The sequence below is a fragment of the Crocodylus porosus genome, unplaced genomic scaffold (assembly GCF_001723895.1).
Source record: "Crocodylus porosus isolate Cpor-Errol unplaced genomic scaffold, CroPor_comp1, whole genome shotgun sequence".
NCBI classification, from domain to species: domain Eukaryota; kingdom Metazoa; phylum Chordata; order Crocodylia; family Crocodylidae; genus Crocodylus; species Crocodylus porosus.
In genome coordinates, this window is record NW_017728931.1 from 54,800,159 (window position 1) to 54,826,768 (window position 26,610).

Consider the following 26,610-nt stretch of genomic DNA (forward strand, 5'->3'; position numbering starts at 1 on the left):
CGGCTCTGATCCCGGGAGGCAGTGGCACAGGGTGGTGGGTGGCGGTGCTCTGTCCCTGCCTGCCCAGGCGTACCCCCCAGGACCTTCCCAAGTACTCCTAGGGGTACATGTACCCTCAGTTGACAACCCTCGAGCTAGGGCTCACAAAAGCTTATAGACTAACTGAATCAGAGCTGCATAAGGTGCACCTCTATGCTGCCTACTTCATAAGTAGAAGTTGCAAGGTAACATTTGAAAGAAAGGAACATCTAGAGCAGGGGTTATCAACCAAGGGTATGTGCATCTCCAGGGGTACTTAGAAAGGTCTTTGGGGATACGCCCGGGGCAGGTGGGGATGAAGAGCGCCTCAGGGTGCTGCGGCAGCATCTCCTCCAGAGCGTTTGCCTGTTACCTGGGGGAGGGGTGCACCAGGTGCCGCCAGCACACCGTGGCACCTCCCCACCCCAGCTCGCTCTCCTGAATGGTCGCTGTGAGGGTCTCAATGGCAGGGGGTTAGTGTGTTTCTATGCCCACTCCAAGGAGCAGGGCTGGAGGGGTTGGTTCAAGGGCAGCAGGAACCCTCTGCAGGCCATATAGGGGCCACCCAGCCTGATGAGGTGGGGGAAAAGGGGGGTTGCATGCGGCAGAGGCCACCGCCACCACCACCTCATGGCGGTTTCTCATGGCTGGTTGTGCATGCGACACTGCTGATGGGCGGCGCACAACTGGCCGGATGTGAAGCTTGTAAGCAGCCCATGGAGCTGCACGTGGAACTGGGTGTGGGAAAGCAGGGTGCAGTGGTGGCACAGTGGACATTTGTAGTGGCATGGAGCAGTGGACGGCAGTTGCATGCAAGTACCAACCCCCACCCTACATCCGGCCTCCGACACCAAAAGGGGTACACTTGCTAAAAAAGGTTGAAAACCCCTGATCTAGAATAACTGCCTGGCTAGAAGAAATTAAATCTGAGGTCATGAAATGAGAAAAAGATCTACTCAGATTTGTTATGCATATCATAGCCTTCCTTTATTAAGGATAACTCTATTTTTCTTTTAATCTATCCGACTTATTGATAAGTATATACAGATCTGCCGAATACCCATAAAGAATGTATACGGACAATTGGGCTATTAGTTAGCTACAGACAACACAACAGATCTAACTGAAATATAAAGAGAATTAGATACAGTGAGGCTTAGATCAGTTTTGATTTTTGTGAAAAGTGAAGGCGAAGTTTACCTGTGCAACCTTATGTCTGGGTTCTTATAAGCATTCATCACAGAGTCTTGAAGTACATAATCACACACTGTTATAGTCTTCAGTATCCTCTCTCTCTCTTTTGGTGCACTGGTTGGACAAAGAATAGTAAAGGGCCAATCCAGCTCCTACTGAAGTCAATGGAAAAGACTCTCACTGACTTCAGTGGGGATTGTGTAAGACCCTGAGTGAGGCAGAGACACATAACACAAGAAAGTGCCAAAATCCACTTGCATTTATACTGTACAAAGTAAATTCACTAAATGTATAAGGCCAGACCATCTCTTGAAGTCAGAGCTCTGCTGGTTTACAGCAATCCTTGTCCCAGTGGATTTAGTCCAAATCTGCATTGGTATAATATAGCAGATTTTTGGTTCTCATAGAATGAAAAGTATGTAGTGAATGAATACTGCCTTGGTTACTCTTGGACCACTGCATGAGCTGCAGATAAAAGGGTGGGCAGGACGAGGACAGAAAAATTAACTGGATTAGTGCTGCTGTAATGCCAATTATCTTACTTACACCTACACCACCACTTACATGATTCAGATGAAAATAAATACAAAGGTTTGTACAATGTCTGCCACGTGAATGCCGTTGTTCAACCATAAATATGCTAGTATTTATTTCTACAAGGGAACTTAATTACCAAGTTACTTTATTGAGAACACAAGTAACAACCTTTGTATTATTATTCTTCAAGTTGTTCAGTTTGCCATTGTAATGATTTTTCCTAAAGATAAACTGCATTGTTTTGTGTAAAATGTAAGTACTGTACTGAAGTGGCAAGGAGACCATAAAAAATAACTATTTAAAGATGTAGTATGCCTTACCTTGTGACATCACTGCTCGCTTGTTCTTCTTGCTGGAGTTCAGACAATGACGTATCTCCATTGCTTAAACTTTCAATCATAGATAGCTCAGTACTACTTTGAGACATGTCTTTGGATTTACTGAGATTTGCTAATGAAGTTACCACATTTGCCAGCGTGCTTAAATCTCCTTGACACGCATCAACCTAAGAAAAAAATAGTTTTAATTCTTTCACATTAGTATCATATGGGAATGGAAAAATCCAGCTTTCACACTAAGGAATGAAGACGTAATCTTACATACAGAACATATTAAAATAATTATTTTCAGTAGCGGGTATAATATAACGCCTGTAATGCCATAAATAGAGACTGCAATCTAATTTTCAAAGTTTTTCCCCGTTAGCTTTTTACCAGTAGTTAACATACACTTCTCACAATGGTGGTACTTGCAAAAACCAGAACAAGGTAAAAAAAAAAAAAAAACAGTAAAAAAAGCTTACTGCTGCTTTGAAAAATTCTTATTGTGCAGTCATACACAGCATAGCTTGTATGGACTGAGCTCATTTCTGCACACCAGGGGCTCCTTGCACTCCATGTCCACTACAGGGATCTTGAGTGCCATCTCCTGCAATTTCAAGGACTTGTGCAATCTGTAATCCTCTTCTCTATCCCTATCTCCCTCCAAAACCAGTGGCTTAAGGATTTCTATTCACCCACACTTGTGGGTGGGTAGGGATTGCTCTGGGTGCTTCATATGTCCCCTCTTCCCCCCCGCCCCCAGGTCACAGATCACACGGCTTTCAAGGGAAGCTCTGCCTCGGACTCTGCAAGAAGAGGCCTTATTCAGTCTCCCTCTTCTGAAAGATCCCCTGAATCCAGCCCTGGTATGGCTTTACAAAGGCAAGCCTCTGGCTTTGAGACTCTGGCTCTTCTCTGGTGATCTGTAGCAGCTGTATCTCAGAGAGCTCCTTCTTTTTGGTCAGCTCCCAAGGAAGTCTTTTAAAGCGGAGAGGCCTTAAGAGTTCCTGTGTCCCACAGCACAGCAGACTGCTCAGCTTCAAATGGTTTTTTATTATGCCACTCAAGTTCCCTCTGTCCTCTCTGGGATTAATTCTTTCTTTCTACTCTCTATTCTCCTTTTTGGGGAAGATCCATGACACCCACCATTATTGCTGTTTCTTTCTATCTTGGAGATAAATCAATCTAGTGTGACAATCCATTAAACTCTACTGGAAGGAAATGGCAGGAGTTTTTGTTATGCTGTAAGGCATTAATGGGTGCCATTAACTGGCTGGAATTATTGATAATTAGACATGGCTCAAACTGATTTGTCTCCAAACACAATGCCATATGCTCCCTCTTTCCCTTTCCAGTTTGTTGATAAATTGGATTCTGCCTACTAATGTCTTAAATGTTCCATAACATTTTGACATCAGTTTGACTCAGTGTTCAGCATTGTTACATAACAGGTGCCAAACATCCAAACAGATGGTAATATCAAACTGACTGTGGAGAGGTGGGCTCCTCTCAGGCCAGCCGTTGCCACCCTCCCACCTGCCTCTGGGCACGCTGCCCACCTGTCTCGCCCACCACGACTTGTTGGAAGATCAGTAAGTTGTTAAATAAGGCAGGAGGCCGCTCATTTTTCTTTGCACCCCAATATAAGGGGGTGTCTGCAGCGCCGTACCACTCCTACAACGCAGCCCAAACCTCGCAGAGGGCATCCAGATGTTAACAGTCACACCAGCCACACAATAGGCTCCAGAATTCTCCTGGTAGGACCCTCCCTTTGATCCCTCCACTCAGGCAGCCTACATGGCCTTCATCTGGGCTGCCGAGTTCCCTGTAGCTGGCTCCCCTCTCGGGCATGGTCCCCACTTGGGACCTTCAGCCCTACACAGGCCCTGGCCTTACCTCCAAGGCCAGGCGGGGTCCCAGATTCACAACTCTGAGTGCCCCTCATGGCAGACACCTAACCCGTTGACCATCTTGGTCCTGGCCCCAGCACGGACCAGTTGAGAGGGCACTCTACTTCTGGCCTAAATAGCCCCACGTTCTCTCCGGGTCCACCTTCTTGGATGTAGGGAGCTGGGGTACCTCATACCACGACTGCTGCCCCAGGGTCTCACAGGAGACTTTCACTCCCCCCTGGGGCAGCAGGTCGTGGTGTTACTACAGATGTTACATTCAACCCACACTCAGCCTCCCAGCAGTGGAGGACTTACAGGGTCAGGACTCGCCTCTCTCACTCTGGGGTCGAGCCCCCTTCACTCAGCCTCTGGCCCAAACCTTGGCCTCAGGCTTCCGAAGACTTACCTGGGCCCCCTACCCTTGTTTGGGGCTCCACATCGCCCCCCTCACTTGGGGCTCTAGATCTCCACCCCTTACTTGCTGCTACCCCCTCAATGGGGCTCCGCAACTCTGCCCCCTCACTTAGGGCTACCACACCGCCCCTCACTTGGGGCTACAGATCTCAGCCCCCTTCACTGGGGCTATTTCCCCCCTCACTGGGGTCCTAATTTCCGTCCCCTCTCACTTGGGGCTCCAGACCGCCCCCTCACTGGGGGGCCACAGGGTTTGATCCCTGGTGGGCTCAGGTGGCCACAACCGTGCCTGGCCCCAACTACCTCTGATGGTACATAAACCCACTCAAAGGCGAGGGCTAGGGTTAAGGCACACCTACCCACCTTTCACCGGGGTGATAACTGGCCTGGCATTTCCTGGGGGCTCCCGCGCCACTGAGAGCCCCACCAGGCCACCCACTCCCGGCAAGGTGCAGTTTTAGGTCATGACCAGGAGCCTTTTGACCATCCCCTACAGCTCCTGCCTTACCTCCAAATGATACCAGCAGCCCTGCAGCCAGGTGATGATGTTGCCTGGCCTTCAGCAGCAAAAATGCCCTGTTTATATGGGCAGCACCAGATCCAAAATGGCTGCCCCCATCAGGCACCTGCCAGCTGCTAGTTTCTCGCCCTTAAAGTGGTAGGCACCTACAGTGCCCTGCCATACGGCTTTGTATTAACACCTCATATCACTCAACCAATTCTACTATTTGGCACAGTAAAGTGGCCTGAATTTATGTTTTATTTCTTCCAGATTCTCAACTTGCAAAAATTGGAGCAAACTTTCACAAGACCAAATTTTTTAGCATACCTGCAGTACACATTCATGAGAACTGCATGTTGGGTTTGTTCCATTCAGGTTGGTAGTAGAAGGGGACAAAGTCTTAACCCTCCCTCCACTCCCAAACATTTTTTAGTATTAATTTAACTTGTTAGAGTGCATGCTCATCAGCCATCTCCATATTGGCACTGGAATTCTTCATTCTTTCTTACTGAGAAATTTGTGTGAGCCCAGACACATTTTCTCCCAATGGTTCTTTTTCTGCAATTCCTGTGTTCATGGCAGACATCTGCTTTTAGTTTTTTCTCCTAATCAAAGCTGGTATTTTAACTCTCTGATAATGTATAGGGTCCATATTCCCTAACAAATTTGAACGTGATACTCAACTATTTTTAGACCTACAAAATTCACTTGGTTTAATCTCTGAGCACCTCAAACATTAAAATTTACTAGTAAAAAGTACAAGAAAAGATCTAGCCATCAGTTTAAGCAATGTAAAATAGTCAAGCCCAGGACATGCTTTTCTAAAAAGAAGAGTGGACATATTTTTCAAAAAAGTATTTAGTACTTTTGTTAAGCAGGGCTATAGTCAGTTTTCAAAAAAAGGAAATATCTATAACAGTGGGTAACCTTGTAAAAGTTGGTCAATATTTCTAAAAGGAATCTTTTGACAACGGACACATCAGAACAACAAAACAAACAAAAAGCCCCTAATTGGTTGTATTCAAAGTTCATTTGGTATTTTAGGTATGTAATCATATACCTTATCTGGTGACATCAGCACAGTAGGCTCATTTTTTATTCCAGACTGATGAATATTAACAAACATTCCTGACTCTAGTAGGCCTGTTGACCTGAAAAACAAAAAAGGCATATATTTTACCCTTATGATGTCAAATCTTACTTTATTTAATGGCCCCTCTATATGTGCAGATAAAGGCATGTTGGGCTTTAATACACAATCCACACAACAGTGCCTCCTGCCAAACCACACATGCATGGCAGGAGGCATGACTAGGACTGTGAATTAGATCCCATCTCACTTTATTGCTAGTGCAGGAGGAGCCCAATCCCAGGCTCTCACTATGCTGGGAAGAAGCTACATCCTGCATCTGGAAGCCCCCTCAGCTGACGTGGCTCCCAGCTGTGTGGGTACCCCATGCACCCTTCTGACTGGGATATCGCAGTTGCTTCAATCTCTCAGCTGTGCAGGTGGTGGTGCATACTTACAGCTGGGAGATTGCAGCAGTCAAGGTCTCCCAGTCACAGGGGTGTATGGGAGCCCCCCTGAAGCTAGCAGCTCAGGTTGCACATGGGCCTCTCGGCTAAGATTTCAATCAACTGACAGGGCTCCCAGGCACAGGGGCCCCATGCCACACATTCAAATAATGGCATAATAGGAAGCAGCTACAAAGTTATTACATGTATTTTGTGGAATAACTTTATAGCTTATTCCTCGTTTATCACACCATTAACTGCTTGAACATGTGGTTGGGTGACCACTTAAGGCATGACTAACTGATTAATCATGCCTTAAAATGCAATGTGCAGAGGGGGTCTAAAACATGAAGCAAGATTTCCACTAAACTCAGGACTAGTAAGTTGTAATACTATGTCCAGTTTTAACATCATACTTCATGAAAGATGCCAACCAATAGACATGGTTCTGGGAAGAACAACACAAATAAGCAGAAGTCTAGAAAACATGGCATACAAGTAAATACTGAAATAACTAGTTTTGTTAAGGCCAGATAAAAGACTACCAAAGAGGGACAAAGTTATATTCCTCAAATATGTAAAAAGATACTGCAAATACGAAGGTAACAAACTGTTCTCCAGATCCACGGATGATAGGACAAGGAGTAATGGGCCTAAACTGCAACAACAGATTTACACTGGATATTAGGAAAAAAAACCTTTCTAGAAGCAGGGATTCTTAAGTACTGGAACAGATTAGCTAGGGAGGATGTAGTCTCCACCACCAGGTATTAAGATCAAACTGGAAAAATATCAATTAGGAATGCTTCAGAGATTGCTGATTTCTTTGGAGCAAATGGCTGGGCTAGATGACCACTTAAGGACCCTTTTAACTCTAGGCCCCATGAATAACCCTATAATATCATACATGTTAAATGTACCTTGCTGTTTCATTGTCTGTTACAAAAGTTGGAGTTGCAGCTAATGGACTGCGCAGATCTTTCCGTATGTAGATCTTTTCCGTAGAAGCTGCACAATTTGAAGATTTTTCTCGTGATACTTCAATAGGCTTCCTCTCACACTGAACAGCTAACAAAATGGTGCATTAACTGTTAGGTGACAACTCAAAATTTAACAGATGTAACATCACAAACAACAGCTTAAGAAGTAACGCACTGTTTCCAATTACAGCAGAGAACCCTGCAGTTTAAAATACATCTTTGGAAATGCATCTTATACAGAAGTTAAAGCAATTAATAAAGACTTTAGGTAAACACATACATTTTGTTATGGCTACTAGAATGGCAAAGGTGTTAAATTCCCTACGCCAAACAACTTAAAGGGGCAATAATTTTTACATTTAAGATTAAATTTAAAAAAAAAAGAGGTGCACCAATAAAGATTTTTTTGGCTGATTCCAATGGCTGATTATTAACCAGCCATATCAGCTGATACCGATCCAATTGTCGATATGCAGCCTGGCATCTGGTCAGTAAGTCTGTGGCCGGGAGGGCAGATTGAGGCCCCCCACCATGGTGAAGGAGGGAGTAAGACAGCAGGCAGACGCAGGCGCTGCCCAGCCGGTGCAGGGTGCAGGACAGAGCTGCAGGAGGTTTGTCTGGGGTACATGGGAGATGGGGAGGGAGTGGCAGCTCCTGGCTGCTGCATGCATCCCAAGGGAAGCGTGGTGGGCATGGTCCCCTCAGATCTGAGCAAAGGGAGAAGATGGGCTGCCTGCTGTGGGCTCGGGGCCAGCAGATGTGCTGGCCTCTTCCTGGTGGTGGGGAGGGGGCTGGGCAGGGGTTGTGTTTGGGGCGGGGGGGCAGCAAAAGCACTGGGAAGGGTGACTATGGGGTGGGCTACAGCCACCCCAAAAATTTCACTGTAGCCCTCCTCCCAGTGCTCCTGCTACCCTCCCCAAGTGCAGCTCTGGCCCAGGCCCCCCTGCCCAGAAGAGGCCAGTACAGTCCCCAGCCCCGAACCACATCAAGCAGCCAGCCCTCACCCTGCGCACAAATCCAGGGGGCACATGTCCCCCATACCTCCCCTGGGAGTTCATGCAATGGCTGGAAACTGCCCCCCCTACCCCCACCCTTTGTGCCCCCTGGACAAGCCACCTATGGCTCCGTGTCCTGGCAGTGCCTGCCCCTGCCCAAGTCCTATTTCCTCCCTCACCGTGGGAACCTCTATCTACTCCCCCATACCCCATACCCCTTCCTCCCCACAGACTTACTGGCCAGATACTGCTCTCCAAGCTGCCGGGCGGCATTCCTGGTCATATGCCTGTGCACATCTGCACGTAGCATTTATCAGTGATATCATTGGGTACACCGGCAAAAAAAGCCGATTGTCAATAACGTCAATTTTCCTTTTATCGATACCAAACATAGACTGCTTAAAAGAAAAGAAAAAGTGTGTTTTCTCCTGTCTGGATCCCTTCCTGGAAGCTGCTCCTTTCATTTGCAAAAGGGTACCACCATCTCCTTCTTTGTGCTGCCTATGGAAATTTGGTCTACTCGGGGAACCTCTGGCCTCAAAGCTCAAAGTAGCAAGTCTGATTCTATGGGCTCTCATGGAAAATTTCTCTTAAGAAAAAATAGCTAGAAACAAACTATTAATGTAAGTATAGGTTTTTGTCATTGTAAAACAAAAATGCTGACTAAAAGTGTGGAACTTTTAAAAGTATTTGGAACTTATTTTTTCCTCTGTTAGAGCAGTTTTAAAATAATCTAACTCCACTTTCATTAATGGAACCACCACAGAAAAGTGCCATGAATCAGGCTTGTAAACTATAGTCTCAACAAATACATAATTTTAAATAGGCCTCAATCTACTTAGCTTATTTAAAGACATTAAAAAAGTTAGGAACCACTGGATAATACTCTATGAATAATCTGTCTTTATGGCTCCATTTGTGGAACTGTTTTAGGGCTCAGCCTGTACAGCCATGTCACCTGGCCTTTAGGGCTTCTCATTGGGTCTGGAAGTAGACAGTAAGCATGGATTCACCATGCCTGATCAACCTGATTGCCTTCTATGATGAGATAACTGGCTCTGTGGACGCAGGGAGACTAGTGGATGTGGTGTACCTTGACTTAAACAAGTCTTTTGATACAATTTCCCACAACATTCTTGCACGGAAGCTAAGGAAGTATGGGCTGGATAAATAGACTGGCTGAATAGAAAACTGGCTGGAGCACTGGGAAAGGGTAGCAAACAATGGCTCAATGTCTAGTTGGCAGTATTAAGTGGGGTGTCCCAGGGGTTGGTCCTGGGCTGCTTTTGTTCAATGTTGTTATCAATGACCTGGAAGATGGACTGGCTGGGCACCAGCTCTGCAGAAAAGGACCTGGGGGTTACAGTGGACAAGAAGCTGAATATGAGCCAATAGTGTGCCCTTGTTGCTAAGTCGGCTAATGGCAGACTGGGCTGCATTGGTAGGAGTGTCGCCAGTAGGTCAAGGGAAGTGATTATTCCCCTCTATTCAACACTGGTGAGGCCACTTCTGGAGTACTGTATTCAGTTTTGGGCCCCTCACTACAGAAAGGATGAAGACAATTTGGAGAGAGTCCAGTGGAGGGCAACAAAATGGTTAGGGGGCTGGGGCACATGACATATAAGGAGAGGCAGAGAGAACTGGGCTTATTTAGTTTGGAGAAGAGAAGATTGAGTCGGGATTTAATAGCAGCCTTCAATTACCTGAAGGGAGGTTTGAAAGAGGATGGAGCTGGACTGTTCTCAGTGACGGCAGATGACAGAATGAGGAGCAATGTTCTCAAGTTGCAGCAAGGGAAGTTTAGGTTAGATATTAAGAAAAAGATCCTCACTGGTGGTGGAATCTCCATTCTTGCAGGTTTTTAAGACCCAGATACACAAAGCTTTGGCTGGAATGCTCTAGTTGGGGATGATCCTGCTTTGAACAGGGGGTTGGACTAGATTACCTCCTGAGGTCCCTTCCAACCCTTATTTTCTATGATTCTATGACCGGCAGAGAGGCCCAGGGAGGGAGAAGAAAGGCGAGGCAGTCAGCATCTTGTCTGCTGCCCCCTTTGTGCCACTCTACCAGCCAGTGCCTTCCCCTCCAGGGCAGGTTGTGAGGCCCGCCAGGGAAGGGAAGACTTAATAAGAACTTATTAAGGTTTTTTCACTGGTTTCATGGGCAACCCTGGATTTTGTGGGCAACCGCAGATTTCATGGTTTGCACAAAATTCGTGAAACTATTTAGGTAGGCCTCTTATAGTACGTAATCCTGGGTACACCCCAATTTGATTTTAATATAATTAAGTACATGTTTTATAGCTCAAACCTTCCTAAGACTTGTTAAATGTAACATAATCAATCCATATCCTTTTACAATTCTTCTTCATACTTACAATCTTGTTTCATTCCAAAAGCAATACATCGTTGTAGCCTACAGTACTGACATCTGTTCCTGTGATGTTTGTTAATAACACAGTCTTTTGTTCCTCGGCATGAATAAACTAAATTTTTTCGTATACTTCTTTTAAAGAATCCTTTGCATCCCTCACATGTTACTGCTCCATAATGACGTCCTAGTCACAGAACAATATAAGACAAGACACTGCTATCATTCTCTCTCTTTATACTTGATATTTACTTAAATACATTTTCAGTTTTACAGACTTAAGTCTGAAAATATTGGTGATTTACACAGATCAGTCCTTGCAAAAGGCAAAGTATAGGCAACTATCAGACATGTCTCAAAAGTAGATTACTTCAAGATTTCAAGGAAAACACATTTTAATTTTCTATGTATTTTTCTTTCTTTACAAATTTCTGCTTCAGTATCTAAAATTCACAGCGTTTACCATTTGTTCAAAATGCTGTTAACCATTTCAAATGGCACAAGAATGTCATTTCACACGGCACAAGAATGTCATTTCACACAATGCTTAAAAAAAGAGAAAAGAAAAAGAGAGAATGCTTTTATGCAGTTTGAAATTAATGACTTAAAAATAAAACACTTGTTTGGTTTGGTTTATTTTCCAAAACACTTATTTTTCAACTTGAGTGCATCAAAAACAGCTCTACGTAGAGTACCTCCATTCTTTTATTCAAACTCACTGATAACACAACTTGCTTAAAAAACCAACACCACCCCCTGAAAAAACAAACAAACAAAACCCCACACAATCTGGCTTTCCAGTCTGCAGGGTATTGATAAAAGCTAGTTTCAAACACTTGGCAAGCCAACAGCCATTTGGATCATGCAGCTGCTTTCCAAAAAATTTGGTGCTCTTGTAAATTTCAATATAAATGTCAGACAAGAATGCCAGTTTCACTGAGCAGTCCAAGACGGTCGCTAGGTTCCTTGGATGTGGGGTCAACCAGCTGGGAATCCAGGCATTTAGCAAAAGTTTGTCAAAAGTCTGTCAAACTTATGTTCTGAACGAAAGCTTTAGGCTCAACAAACCATCATTTTTTTGATGAAACTGTTTTACCAGCCCAAGTCCAAGTATTTTACTCCAACTCTTCCTTTCCTTTCCAGGAGAAACACTTTAGCAGCCCCTTAATGTTTGTCACCTCTATGTTCACATCTTATCCATTCTCTTTCAGCCTCCCTCAGATATGGAAACTTTAATGGAAAGTGCCAGTGAAGGTACAGCTAAGGTCTGATGTACTAACTAAGGTCTATCATAGAGACTTCATAAAGACTGTTGGATGGGACAAATTACTTCCCCATAAGCTAAAATCTAGCCTTTTTTTTTTTAATATATAAACACTCAGCTAAGTCATGTGTGTCCCCCACACACACGTCCTTTCGTGCAGAGTGTGCACAGACAGGATGAAAGTTTCAGCCAAACAATGCTGGAGAAGCAGAGATTGCAGCTCTGTGTAAGTGGCAGATTCTATTTTCCTGTTCTAACTGGGTTCAAATTCTGGCAGACTTTGGTTATGACAGAGCTGGCAAAAAGTCAGGATGGATACCAGAGCTCTCCATGGACTCCTCAGCCACCAGTGCATTCTTGACATTGGCTTTTTTCATACTGCTTGTCCATATTTTAAGCTCTCTGATAACACTGAGCAGAGCACTTCTTGTTTTTCCCTGTTTATCTTAACAGTTCATATGCACATTTTACTCTCCTGATTGTTAATTCAATTATAAAGTGTTCTTATAACTTCAGCTATTTCAAGGACCATGAATCAAACTACCTAGATCAAATAACTTGTAAGAACACTTTATAAAGTCTTCCTTTCCTGTTACACATTATGAGTAACCAACAACATTTTTTCACTGATACTTTTTCCTTTAAATTTTAAAGTCTTTCAGAAAACAGTAAAAATGAAACAGTTCATTTTACTTTTTTTTTAATGTAGGTGCCTGAGTGACTTGTCAACTTATTAATTTGAATGTGGCCCATTATGTCACGTGAACATGAAAAGGCTTTCATAAAAATACAAGCAAAAATAATTTTAAATCAAAAGTTTGAACAAATGCTAATTTATTAAAGCTACAGTTAAAAGCTCTCATTTCTGGACAGTTTTAGCTATGCTTGGTATGTTTTTATATGAAAGGACAATTCAATCAAATTATGTATTAAAGCATTCTAATGGAGAAAAGAATATACCTATGTATATAATCATGCAGTCTCTAAAGAATAACCTTAAATTGCTTCCAAAAAGTGTCAATGTAGAAGAAGTTACCTGATGCCTTGTCTCCACATACAACACAGAGATCAAATATTTTATTTAGGGTCTGTTCTGCAGAAGAGTTGTCTGTTAAAATCTGGAAAAAATATTACATTATTTTTCTTCTCTTTCTTACTTAAAAGAAGAAAAAATAAAAAGCAAATCTCATCCTTAAGAAGCCCCTTTCTAAAATGCAGATGTACAATGTGCCAAGTCCCCTCAATTACCATATATGACTTTGATAGCTGCCTGTGTTTAGACATACTAGTATGCTAAGGAAAAACAACAATCAGGGTGAGGTGAAAATTTTCAAGGGCCAAACTAAAACCTATCCAGATACTTTTTTTGCAGAAAGTATTTGTATTTTGAAAAATGTTTGTCATCTGAGCATGTTGCTTGCTGTGCTATATTGCATGCAAGGAAAATTAAGAATATTCCAATGACTAAATGTAATAATAAAGGCATCTATACACCTGTGCTGAGGTATGAGAAGGGGCGCTTGAAGTAAAGGAGTTCCAAGAGTCACTCTAAAGTGCCTGCAGTGTCATCTGTATTCAACGTCCCCAGCTTCAAAATGGTGGCTTTAGTTCAAGCGCCCCCACTGTTGTTTTGAAGCATGAGAATGCTGAATGGATGTGACATGGAGGCTGCTGGAGTGTGTTAATTAACATGCTCCAGGAGACTCTATTTGAGTATGCTCTGACCCGTGTTAATTAGCACATGTTAGAGCAGATGTCTGGCACATGCATAGGTGCCCATAGGGATTAAGCTATTCACAGCAATAGTACCAGTAGATCATTAGCTCTACAACTTCAAATACTTCAAATATTATAACTAATGAAGCACACTGCATAATAAAAAGGACCAGGTAACTGCATAATTAGCAAACATCAACTTGATGGTAAGAACTACGCAAAACAGAAATGAATAAAAATGGAAATCCCATTAGAAAGAGCTAAACACTGGGACACTTCAAAAGCATGTCTCATTTCCAATGCTTTCTTGTGGGACTGTTGAGTCTTTCACTCTTGTGTTGCCCAAATCAAAACAAGACCCTTTGGTGGGAAATTTTGATTAAAATAGGAACTTGGGCTGAAGCATTAACTTTAGTCAGTGAAGAGGGATAAGAGTTACAGGTATTTCTAAAACAGTTTTAAAATTCAATTCTTGGTAATGCTCATATAGATCAAAACATACACACATTCATTTCCGGTATAGTTAAACAAGCACTTACTATTTCAGGTACTACATCTGATTGCTAATATTTTTTGGTTATTTTTTTAAATAAATCACTTAAATAACAACTTATCTTAATGATAAAGCATAGAAAATGACCCTTTAATTTCACCACAGTTCCTATAATTCAGTACTATATATGATCATGACACTATATAGATCATGCAAGAAGTTCCTTGAGTCCTTCCATAGGCCAAACAAACTGAAATCAGGAGTTTTATTTAAGCAAGGTCAACAGGATTTGTCCCATGAGGAGGTCAAGTCCATACCTCCAAGAGTTCACAACCTATCTTGGATAACTGACAGACCAAACCAGCGTTGCCATGTGAGATGATGCAGAGTCACTTTGAGTAAAAAGATGAATGGAGAAAGGCTTTGAATAAAACATACATTTCAAAGTAGGATTTCAAAGATAGGAAGAGATTTTTGTGCACAGGACACGGTAGGTTGTTTCAAATGAAGGATGCAAAACCAAAGGAGGCATAAAACTACAGATGCAGGAACAAGTTAGGAGAAAAGATAGGAAAGAACATGAGGAGAATGTAGGATTAAATGAAAGCCTTGTGTTTTATGAAGGGAAAATTAGAAAGTAAATTGCCATTAAAAATAGTAATTACTGAAAAATTCATCAACAGAAAACAGAGTATGACTGCAAATACTCCAGAGGCCTTAACTCAGTGGCTGTCAACCTTTTTAGACTCAAGGACCCCCTGTTAAACTTAAGGCACCTTTCAGAAAATGCTAGCTCTTAATTTTCACTGGGTTTTTTTGACTACAGAAAAACAACAGAGCAATTCTTCTGTTGGAAAGAACTCCGAAGGACCACAGTAGGACAGGGCGTTTTTAACACTATGGATTTCTAGTTGAAATTTCTGGGTTTATCTTGTGAATTGTATCTGTATACTTAACAGTACTAACATTGCATGATAACCTGGTTGAGAATCACTGCCTTGCATGATAACTTCTGAAAGTACAACAAATATTAAATACAGCCTTTCCATCTTCCCCCAAATTCTTTGCTTTACCCAACTTACACGGGGGCTGGGGTGGTGAGGGTGTCAAGGCTCATGGTTGACAGACCAGAGGTTGCAAGTTTGAGGCTACAGCAGAAGAACTTGTGACACAGCTTGTCAGATTTGAAAGACACGAGAAAAAAAAAGGAAAGGACACAACTACATTCACCTTTTTTGTCCTTCCATGATTTCCATACATTTGGATCGGGCATCCCAACCCAATCTGACAGGCCTTCAATGTCTTCTCCCTCAAGCCTTCTTTTCAAAATAATTTATGCAACAAGCACTGTAAATGTTATCCCACTGACCCTTATACTTTTTGAGTTTTACTTAAAAGAGTACAAAAAAACATGACACTACAACACACACTGAAGAAGAAATCACTTCCTTCATTCTCAAATTCTATCAGGGATTATATACACTAAAAAGACTGAAAAGACAAAACCAGCACAGACAATATTTGAAAACAAACATCTCTTCTTATCCTATTTGAATATTATAAAATAAAAGTGGACGCTTTACCTGGATGTGTTGCGCAGATATATCAGGAGAGGCAAAAAACAGCTGATTGACACCTGCAGCATCTGGAGTTGCTAGGAAAACTTTTCCAGGAGTAGATTCTTGTCTGGCAAGGATCACCTTGCTTGGGGTAGAGCCATCATGATTTGTTAAGATGAACTGCTTGCCTGTTGTGCTGTGATCAAGTGCTGTAACAATCTGTATCTTCTGGCCCGTCTGCTGATCTGTGACAATCTGATAAATGCATTATCTCAAATTGTTATGGTATGTTAAGTTCATTTTGGGGCCCTAACTTGCACCAAAAAGAAAGGGACTTTTGTGTTTGATTTCTATGTACAGGACTGCCCTCTCCCAGTGAGTTAAGCTCAAGCAAAAAACCGCTGAAAATAAAACATATCCATAAACAAACTTTAGAGGTGTTTGAAATCTTGATCTAAAACCACATTCAAATTTTGTAAATGGTCCACATTTTTTTTACAGATCACTGAACAAACTCAATACTCTCACTCCCATGAATTTTAGAACATTAGAAAACCTACTCTAAGTTCTAATGCTCATTCAATCACTCCTCTAGTAGCTCTAGTCCTCTAGCAACCACCAATGAACAGTAGAGCAAGCAAAAATGTTATTCTCAATTGAATATACCAGGGGTAACCAAGATCCAGTCCCTGGACCTGTGTATTCTGGGCCTATGTGGAGTTGGATATTTGGCAACAGGACAAATGGCAATAGTGTTACCAGGGAGTCATTTGAGTTGGGCACCACTGGAATACATGCATTTATTTAACATCCTTGCACATATGCCCCTGCTAAAGAAGATGAACTAAATATTATATTTCTCCCTGCCACCTTTTCTTTCTTTTAAGGAATGTTTTTGGCAATAAGTTTCCTTTAATAATCAAGAATATAATTTTTAAGGATAAAAATAAATATTTTTTCATTTATTTCTTATTTTCAAATAAAAATAAAGCGGGTCCATATTCATTTACGTTTTGCTAACTGTACATTTTGCCAACATGTCAGAAGATATGAATCTTAAAGATTTGGGTACAACAGTTAAGGCTGAAGCCAATTTCTATTATAAAACCTATTTCTAATTACTGCCAGTCTCTCTCTCAACTCTGTCCAGCAAAACAAGTCTTTGATGAAGGATGCTCAATTTATTTTAAAAAAAAAATCAAAGAGAATCTTTCTAAACAGAAATCCTCAGCCTATTGATGAGTTATAGGACAGTAGAAATAACCCTAATTTGAAGTTTTTACTTAAAGTTAACTTTAATGCCCACCTGTTCCTTGCAGATCCTTGTATGTTCTCTATTACTACAGGCAGTCCTCAGACTTACAACACAACTGGTTCCTGAAATTGCATCTTTAAGTTGTAACTCAGAACCAATTTTTCCCATAGGAACTATGTTGTAAATTGGGGATTGGTTCCTTTACTACAGTCAACACAGCCAAATCCAGTTGGTAAGTCTGTTGTGGTGGGGGAGGGAAGGTGCTTGTGGGGGCAGATCAACACCTCCACAGAGGGAGGGACTGGGGCTGGGACATGGGTTGGGGCAAGCGCTGCGCAGGGAGGGGGTGGGGTGGCTTGTGCTGCTGTGCGCCACCTGTCTGGGAGCTGCTTGTGTGGTGGCTTGTCCAGTGGCTCTCACCGCTGCTCCCACCGCCAGCCCCCTCCTCGCTCTCCTTCCTTCCCCACGAACACAACAGACTTACCAGCTGGATGCAGCTGTGTTGACCATTGTAAAGGCAAAACCGGAGTGGGAACCTCGAAACAGGGTGTCAATTTACAAATGTTGTAAATGCCGTTTGTCTTAACTCGAAAAGTCGTAAGTCGAGGACTGCCTGGTATAGTATTTTGAGCAGGGGTGTCAAACTCATCTGGCCCACAGATGAGTGGTTCAGAGCCAGTCTGACTGAACTGGACCCACAGACCAGCCCATTATTCTGGTCCTGCTCTGACTGCCACGTGGCTAGGTCATACAGCCCTGGAGACACCGCTGCGGCTGGCACAGAGCTGTGCTGCTTGGCCTAAGACCCACCCCTGCAAGCTGCACGTAGCTACTCTGGGGCTGTGCTATACATAGTAGCCACTCCACAGGCATCATGCAGGGCCATCTAGTGCACACTGCATGCTACTTGTGGGTCACTGAGACCCACAGGCAGCACCAGGGGCTCTATCTTTGACACCCTTGATTTAGACACTTCAGTCTTTCACATGCTTATTACTCACAAGCCCCCTGGTGGCGTGAGGCAGAAATAATGGGTGCCGCCAGATGGGGGTGGGGAATATGCTCTGTCGGGAGCAGAAGCCAGCAGTGTATTACTTCAAAGTGGCTCTGCAGCATCTGTATAGATCAGGTGCTTAAGTGGGGCTTTTTGGTGCTTTTATCTAATAGCTGATTCAATCAGCTATTACATAAAATTGCCAAAAAAAGACCACTAAAGCACCCAATCTTTACACATGCTGAGAAAGCCAGGTGCAACTAACACGCTACCTTTTCTGGGAATGTGCTGGGTTTGGCATGGGAGCATGCTGCGTCTAAAGTAAAGCACCATTTTTGGTTCTTTTGACATCTGCAAGCAGCCGATATTCCCATTCATGGGTTGGGAAAAAAGGGCATAAAAACTAGAGTGAAGCTCAAAGACGACCAAGAAATCTCTGACTCACATGAAAACTGAAAAATAAGTCTCTCCCTGGCCCAGGCTAGCACATTTATTATTGCTTCCTCCTTTAAATTTTCACCCTGGTTAAAAATACATGCATAGTTTATATCAGTGGAGCCAACCTTTTTGACAAGAAGTGCCACACATTAGCCCTGCATCCTTCCTGAGTAACATTCCAATCTCCTCTTACCCAAGCAGCTGCTTTGCTTTCTGCTCCCTGCCCTATCTGCCACGGTGTTGCCTGTATCCTCCTCAATCTGACATTTTCCACACACATAGGCTGCCTGTCCCCTAGGCTGGCCACTTCTGATTTTTTTTTAGGAAAACAAAGTGTACATATTATAATAAAGAATCACTTTCTCCAGTTCAATAGATGCTTTACATTATAGTTTATTTACCTGTACACTATAAAACCTGTACACTATAAAACTCAAAGAACTCCTTCCTGGAATTTTAGCAATCATTCAGACATACTTGACTGCTTATTTTTAATAGATTTCTACTGTATGTTATTTTTGTATGTCTATCAAATCTAGATAAACCCCCCCAAAATACACTGCAGTCAATAGGGTTCTGTGCAAAAGTACACAAATCCATCTAAGCAGACAACTTGAGGCTAAAAATCTATTAACTAGAAAAAAAGAAGAAAAATCGCTTATAAAGCCACCCTCCACTGTGAATATCTCAGAGTTCAATAAGGTATTGCATTTCTTAGTAATCTGAAGCTGAATTTTGCCACAGGATGCATTTGATTAAACAGGGAAATTAGTTCATTGCTTTGAGTAATGAATGCATGATTTTCCAGTTGTTATTTCATTTACAAAACTCTGTAGTACTCCAGGATAAGTTTCTTCTCACTGCTTTTCAAGTGGTATTTTTTTTTTTTTTTTAATATTCAGAAGCCTTAGCTTCCAATTGGGCAGCTCTTTAATACATCTGTGAAACTGCTCCATGCATAAATTAGAGAAATATGAAGTTATTCAGTGTTTTGTTTTACTATGTTCAGGTAGACAGAACCATAATTACAATATACTCCATGTAAACAGAGCCAGGTGGGAGCAAGTATTATCATCTAGTAGTAAAATGACATTTGAGGGGGTTTCTTTCCTGAAAAAAAAAATATCAAACACTTTCCACAAATTAAACTCCCAAAGTATTCTAATTTGGAACCACTGAAATATTTTGTTTCAACATTGCCAAAATGTTTTGTTCAGAATATTATCATTTTAAAATTAAATAAGTATAAATATATATATTAAATCAAAATTTAAAAAAATTAAATAAACTCGAAGTTAAACATTCTGAACATTTCCTATTGAAATTGTCTTTGAAACAGAAGTGCATTTTTCAATGGAAGACTACTAGAAAAATCTAGTAAATTTCTACCAGGTCTCTCTATTTATTATTGCTAAACATGATCTGTATTACTGTAGTGCCTGGAGACCCAATTCAGGATTTGGGTTCCATTCTGCTATGGTACATACTTTCACAGGATTGGGTCCTGCAGGATGGCCGTGATCTCCCCAAGGCTCCCTTACCGTGCCAAGTTGGCTCAATGGGCACCCTCTATTCACACCCACCACGTCTTTGATGGTATGAATGACAGGGAGGTTGCCTTTAAGTCCTCTTGGACACGGTCTTGATCAAGTCTCTGGACCCCATGGGTTTTTTGGACCTCTGGTGAATCCCACTCCAGAAAACAGATGTCACAAGTGTTTCGGGGCACCCTAGCCTTATGGGCTATAAGTGGCTCCAACTACCCCTTTACTGTGCCCCAAGCCTCGCAGATGGTACTGACATTGTTTGGTCTGAGCCTTGTTGTAATTTGGCCCCCTTATCCTCCCTGGGCTCTCCGCAGCCCTGTCTCAGTCTGTGCCTCCCTGGCACTTGGCTTTCTGCAGCCCTGCAGAGTGCTGTGCCCTCTGGCACCTAGGCTTTCTCAGCCCTGCAAAGTGCTGCCCCCTCTCTGGCGCTGGGGTCTGTGACCCCAAATGCCGCAACCCCTCTGGCACCAGGGTCCCCATACTGCCATGGGCCCCCTATGAGGCCTTCTCCATCCCCCAATAGCCTCACCCAAACCACCAGTCTTGTAAACAAAAATCAACCTGCAAGCCCCAAGGCTATAACATAAATTCAAGCCGGCTGGCTTCATTCAAACTCTACCGGGGAATGCTCTGCCCCTCAACAGTATCAGAAGCCATTCCTGCAGTAAGGCCTCTCCCCTTTGCTTGCTCTGGGAGAGCTCCTTCCCCTTTGGCTACTGGCAGGGAACTACCTTTCTGGCCTCAGCCCTGGGGCTTATATGTGAGCCAGGCCCTGCCCCTTCTGGTCAGCTGACCGCTGGCAGGTGTGGGCCACTAGCTCGTTCTGGCTGCCCTGGTAACCAGCAGGCTTCCAACTCACTGCTAGGGCTCTTCCCCTAGTGGTTTCAGCTCTTTAAAGGAGCAGAGCACACTAGTGTTTTTTGTCTATTTTGAAACAATAGGCAATGAGTGACTGAGACAAAGAAAATATGGGACAGAAAAGTAGACAGGAAAAGAAGACCATTCAGCTACCTTCAGTAGTAACTGCATGATTTGAGAATTCTTGAAAATACCAGTCCCTTTAGACACCAAACCCATCCCAAAATCTCCAATTGATACACAAGCAAATATTCAATTTAACAAATTCATTGTATGTGTACTCCCCACTTACAAAATATGTGCTTCCCCCTCCAGTGACTGGTTTACATGATGGTTTATGACTCTCTAGTGTTTTTATGCTAACTGAGCTGCATCATTTGGCTCAGGCAGTTTAGAGGCTTATGGTTTTACATCAAGAGGTCTATGTACAATCTTGATGTTGAGAGCACACAGGCACTGAGAAGGGATTTGGAAGATGATGATGAAGTGCCCTCATGGATAAAAAAAAGGGCTGGCAGTCCATAAATAATACCTAGGATAGAAGAAAGCATGGAGACAGTGAAAGAGAAGGGGACAAGAACAGATACAACTGATAATTCATATTGGTGGAGCAAAAAGGCAAGGGAGATATAGTAAGAGGCACAAGAAGAGAGGGGCTGAATCATGAAAGGCCTTGAAAGAGGAAAAAGCTTGCACACAAAGCAATGAATTAGGGAGCACTGCAAAAATAAGTGAAGGATGAAGTGAAAACCACAAGCAGTGATGATGACCTTAACAGCTGTATTTTGATTAGCGTGTTTATATGCAATCATAAATAAAAAATCATTTGCAAGACAAAGTGAAAAAGAATTTACAATGAGATCAGAATAGGACCCCTACCTCCCACTTGCAGGGCTTCAGATATACTTTTTTAAAGAAAGGTTTCTTTCCTAAAGTGCTCTAATCCACCTAAACATGGCAATGGCCTATACTAATATGTTAAATACCTACTGAATATTGTCTGTTGATAGAAAGTTGGGAAAAAAATAACCCTGATACCTAAGGTGTGATTTCTGATGAGAGTGCTAGGGTGAGTGATGTTTGTTAGTACATCCAAACAATATCCATATGGAGACTCTATCAAGGAGTTCAGAAAAGTTAGTAACACATTTTCGTCACACACATCCTCAACTATGATCCATACAGAATTTTCTAAAATACACTGCAAAACCTTTCAAACACTGCAACTGAATTATAAAAATATAAACATAATTAATCCTTTAAACAATATTATTTCTGTGACTATGCATAAAAACATCTTTGGTAATCAACAGGTATTTTCTTGGAATTCAGTGTTTTGTTCAGTTTTAAAGAAACAAGGCACTTACAAGAGTGCAGGCTGTGCAACCCTTCAACAGAAAGCAAGTGACAACATGAAGTCCAGTCACTATATACCACAGAGGAATTTGTCTTCAAGGGTATATTTCTCTTTACATTGAAGTTACATTGAAGAAAAGATCAGGAAGTAATTAAAAAGGAAGGACATGTGAAAAAAAGAAAGAGGTAGGTAGGGACCTACCAAATTCATGGCGGAAGTGGCATGCACAGCATCTCCTTTAATTTTTAATGTTCCTCCACATGCCATCCCCCATCCCCAGCCGTTAATTGGCAGAGGTGTCCACCACTCCCCCCTGATTGGTAGGGAAGCAAAAACCATGGTTTTAAACATGGTACAGTTTTTGCCTCCTCGCCAGTCAGCAACAAACTTCAGGGCCTCCAGGGCCCCTCAGCCAATCAGTGGCAAGAGGTAAAAATGGCGCCATATTTAAAACCACAGTTTTTGTCTCCCTGTTGATAGGGAGCAAGGTGCAAGCACATGGCCTCTCCACCAGTCAGCTGGGTGGAGAGGTGTAAAGGGAAACCTGCAAAATTAAAGGTGATGCCACGCACCCCACTTCCACCATGAAGTAAGGGTAGGTCCCTAAAGATAAGTGTATCGTATTACTGCAAGATATTTTAGCTAACACATACCTGTATGCGTTGTGGTAAAGACAGTCCTGAATCACCTGGGACAATCTGTATTCTTTGTGCTGTTCCATCCATTAGTGTTTGTGTAGCACCTCCTTGGGAATGCGTAATCTAGAAAAAAAACAAATAAATAATCAGAATGACAGCTATGTGAACTTACTGATGCATCACCTTCAGATTCGGCCTATGTCAGCTACGGCAACGAAAGAGCTCTCAAAGTATGAAGGCAGCAGCCCACAACTTAATTTTACTAGTTAAATTCTGACAGCTAAAAAAAAATCTACTGGTTCTACAATATTAAAGTAATTCCACAATAACTTTGAATACAACATTTGGAATATGTTTTTTATGTAAAGCCTAACTGGGAGAATAATCAAGCCACATGGGTTAATCAGGCTGCTTATGTTCTGATTCACTTCAACTGTTACTGATGGAATAAATGCCCGGGTGTGATTTCAATCATTATTTGCTGTTTGATAGTGATGGCACTACTTCTATTGCTTCTGATAGCACAGACTATTCAGGAACAAGACTTCAGCTTTTTCCCCTCAAAGTTTTAAATAACTGCTGTTCTGTCTCAAAGGTGGGCAGAAAGGGAGGCATCCCTCTCTCAATTCCAAAGTATTTAGCTGCACTCTTTTATTTATTTATTTTTTGGAAGTCCACCTTTCCCTTCCCAGCTGTCAAAACATTCCGCTTCCCCTCTGGCAAATTTTACAAGGCAGTTACTCATTTACAATACAAAAAATATGTAGTGTATTAAGTGGGGAAGCAATGGAAAATAATTAGTAATTTTAAGCAATGGAAAATAATTCAAATTTGAATGTAAAAACCAAAACAAGCGATACTGCACTGAGCAATGCTGGCCCCTTCCCTACCATCCACCCCAACGTGCAAGTGCAGCCCATTCCACCACAGAGCCCAGCCGGGGTTCCAGGGCCTGGCCGGAGCCTGCTGTAACTGTTGGCAGCCTCCCAGCTACCTGTCACAGTCAGCCGAGGCTTTGGCAGTTGCAGCAGGCAGCCAGGAGGCTGCCATTGTCTGCACTGTGGTCCAGAGCCCCAGCACTGGTTCCATGGTGGTGGTGGCTACACATGTACCTTGGGATGCACAGTGGAGGTGGGGCCAGGTTTGCTCTGCCCCTGTTCCCTTCCCAGCGGTGTGCCCCAAGGTGCACGTGCAGCTGCTGCTGCCACAGAGCGTAACTGGGGCTCCAAAGGTACGCAGTATTTGTATGCAGCTATTTGTAGCCTCCTGGCTGCCTGCCATAGCCAACCTGGACTTTGTGCAGCTGCTGCCTGCCACAGAGCCCAGGCTGCTCGCAGCAGGACTTGTAGCCCCTTGCCACCTGCTGTGAGCAGCCCAGGTTCCATGGCCAGCAGTAGCTGCCCAGAGCCCAGGCCAGCTGTGGTGCGCCGAGCAAACTGGCCTCATGTGCTGCATGCCGGGGGTTTCTGAACTCTGGTTTAAGTTATGGTGGTATGCGATAATCCTGCCTCAGGCATGGGGTTGGATTAGATGACCTCTGGAGGTCTCTTCCAGCCCTACTTCTCTCTCACCCTGTGACTCCACATCAAAATCACTCTTAGTATGCTGATTTGGTAGAACACAATAAGAGAGACTGGTTAGAATAGTTTGGACTTTGTAGCTTATATTGGTAGAAGAGGCTTGCGTCTTTGGAGTAAGTTACCTAAAACATTTTTACACACCAATGAACTAAATGTACGACCTAATTCTTAGGCTAAGGATCATAAAGAAAGAAGACATGGGCTCATCATTGATACAATTGTACTTGTAAAGTACTTGTTAAAAAAAAAAAAAAAGATCCCTTCAGGGAATATATGATAACTCTCAAAATGACCTGTCCTGTTAGTACTTTACATAGTAGTTGTTGTTACTTCTATAATTGTATTTTATTTCAGACTTTTCTTTTTCACATTTTGCAGTACATATACATATTAATATGCATGAATGTCTTGCATTCAAAAGCTTGTCCAACTCTCCTATCTATGCAGCTGGTAGAATAAAAAGACATTGCCCTAAGAGATCCTTGCTTCTCACATAATTCTTGGACCATAAAAGCTACATAAACCTAATACTATATTAATTCATTCATGCATATATGTATGTAGGCAAGTGTGTGTGTATAAAATATACACACACATATATGTATGTATATATGCATACATACATACATATATGTGTGTGTGACTGCGTATGCGTATTTTACACACACGTGTGTATAGCTATCGATAGATATATACATATACACACATACAGTCTGTATATGAAGTTAGTTTTTTAATACTCCTGATTTCTTGTAGTTTATCCCACAGTCTTGAGATGATATCACCTCCCCACTCCGATCCCGCAAGAAAATCCTGTTTGGGGCAGAGATTAGCTTGTTAACTTTATCCTTGCAATAGACTGATTCTGCTCCAGAGGTTGAGTTTTTGACCAGTCTTCATCCAGGAGCTTTAAATCATCCTTTTTAATATCATAGGCCCCAGCCTTTCAACACCTTATGGATATATATAATGGACTGTGCAATGTGAAAAAAAGTCTTGAACTCTTGAACCAGAAGTAATGAAATGCTGAAAACACAAAATTACTTATGTATACCAGGATTAAATTGCAGCTGTTCTTTAAAGCTCTCTGCCTCAAACCTTTGCAGCAGAAGGAAAAGTGCTAATTATCCTCATAAAACAGTGCCCATTCCACACTTTTTTAGAACCATGTACTATATATGCATCTATTACTTCTGTTATAAAACCTTATTCTTGGTCACAATATAACCAGTGCATTTGTTAAAAATTGTGTTTTGAACAGAAGCTAATCTTTCTTATGAAATTGGAATTTGGCAGTACGTGCAAATGAATTGCTATGTAATTATACAGATTGACAGATTACAGACTGCTGCAGGCTTTTGATGGACAGAATTGCTTTACTAGACTTGAAGATGACCCTGGGGTGGGGATAAGAATTCCCATATGCTCAACAGGAGGTAGCTCAAGTTTTATGGAAAGTCCATTCTGTACAACAACTTCATATATGTTAATCTTCTTAAGATCCAGCTACAAAGTACTCTTTTTCTTTAAAAGAGCTTCAGTTTTTAAAGGATTTTACAAAAACACGTACATCTTAGTGAACTGTTCCACTTATTTGATCAAGTATGATTAGAATCATGACTGTTATTTTGCAAATGTTTTATAAACAATACCTAGAAATTCAAACTCTAAGGGAGTTCTTGCTATGTTCTCTCATTTTCTTAAAAGCAAAAAATAAAATAAATCCTCTTTTGGGTTTATATGCCCTAAACTGGATTTTGTTTCTGAACATAATAAAGACTGTCAATGTTCAAGAGAATTCTGAAAGCTACTGGAAAGAGTGGTTCAGCTTCCAAGCAACTTGAAACTGATCTTCAGTGGTGAAACTTGCATCAGATATGAGCACAAGCAGACAGAAGAATAATTTCATCCTGTAGGTCAATTACAGAAGAAAAATGTTTACAAACACAAGTTGATACCTGAAAATACTGGATCGTACCCCCAAGTTGCAAACAATATTGGCAAGGACTGAGCATATACTCAAATAGAAGGTATATCTGCCACCCAGTGAATTCTTCAAAATAAACCCTTCTGCTTATGACCATTGACCTTAAGTCAGCTTGAACTTTCCACTTCATTTCTTTCAAATGGTGAAAAAGGAAAGATACTCCTGCATTTGGAGGTAACAAGACTAT

General features: G+C 42.2%; 1 protein-coding gene across 4 annotated transcripts in view; it reads right to left on the reverse strand.

Annotated features, from left to right (window-relative positions):
• NR2C1 (nuclear receptor subfamily 2 group C member 1) overlaps window positions 1-26,610 on the reverse strand; it is a 92,314-nt gene that overhangs the window by 30,299 nt on the left and 35,405 nt on the right. For 3 of the 4 annotated variants that reach the window (XM_019545056.1, XM_019545057.1, XM_019545059.1), the window contains 8 exons: window positions 22,872-22,979; window positions 15,794-16,024; window positions 13,038-13,119; window positions 10,745-10,924; window positions 7,313-7,460; window positions 5,938-6,028; window positions 2,070-2,254; window positions 1,219-1,326 (listed from right to left, as the gene is read on the reverse strand). In XM_019545056.1, the coding sequence (XP_019400601.1) occupies window positions 1,219-1,326; window positions 2,070-2,254; window positions 5,938-6,028; window positions 7,313-7,460; window positions 10,745-10,924; window positions 13,038-13,119; window positions 15,794-16,024; window positions 22,872-22,979 (1,133 nt within the window). The remainder of the gene's footprint in view (window positions 1-1,218; window positions 1,327-2,069; window positions 2,255-5,937; window positions 6,029-7,312; window positions 7,461-10,744; window positions 10,925-13,037; window positions 13,120-15,793; window positions 16,025-22,871; window positions 22,980-26,610) is intronic. The other variant, XM_019545058.1, reaches the window with a different exon arrangement.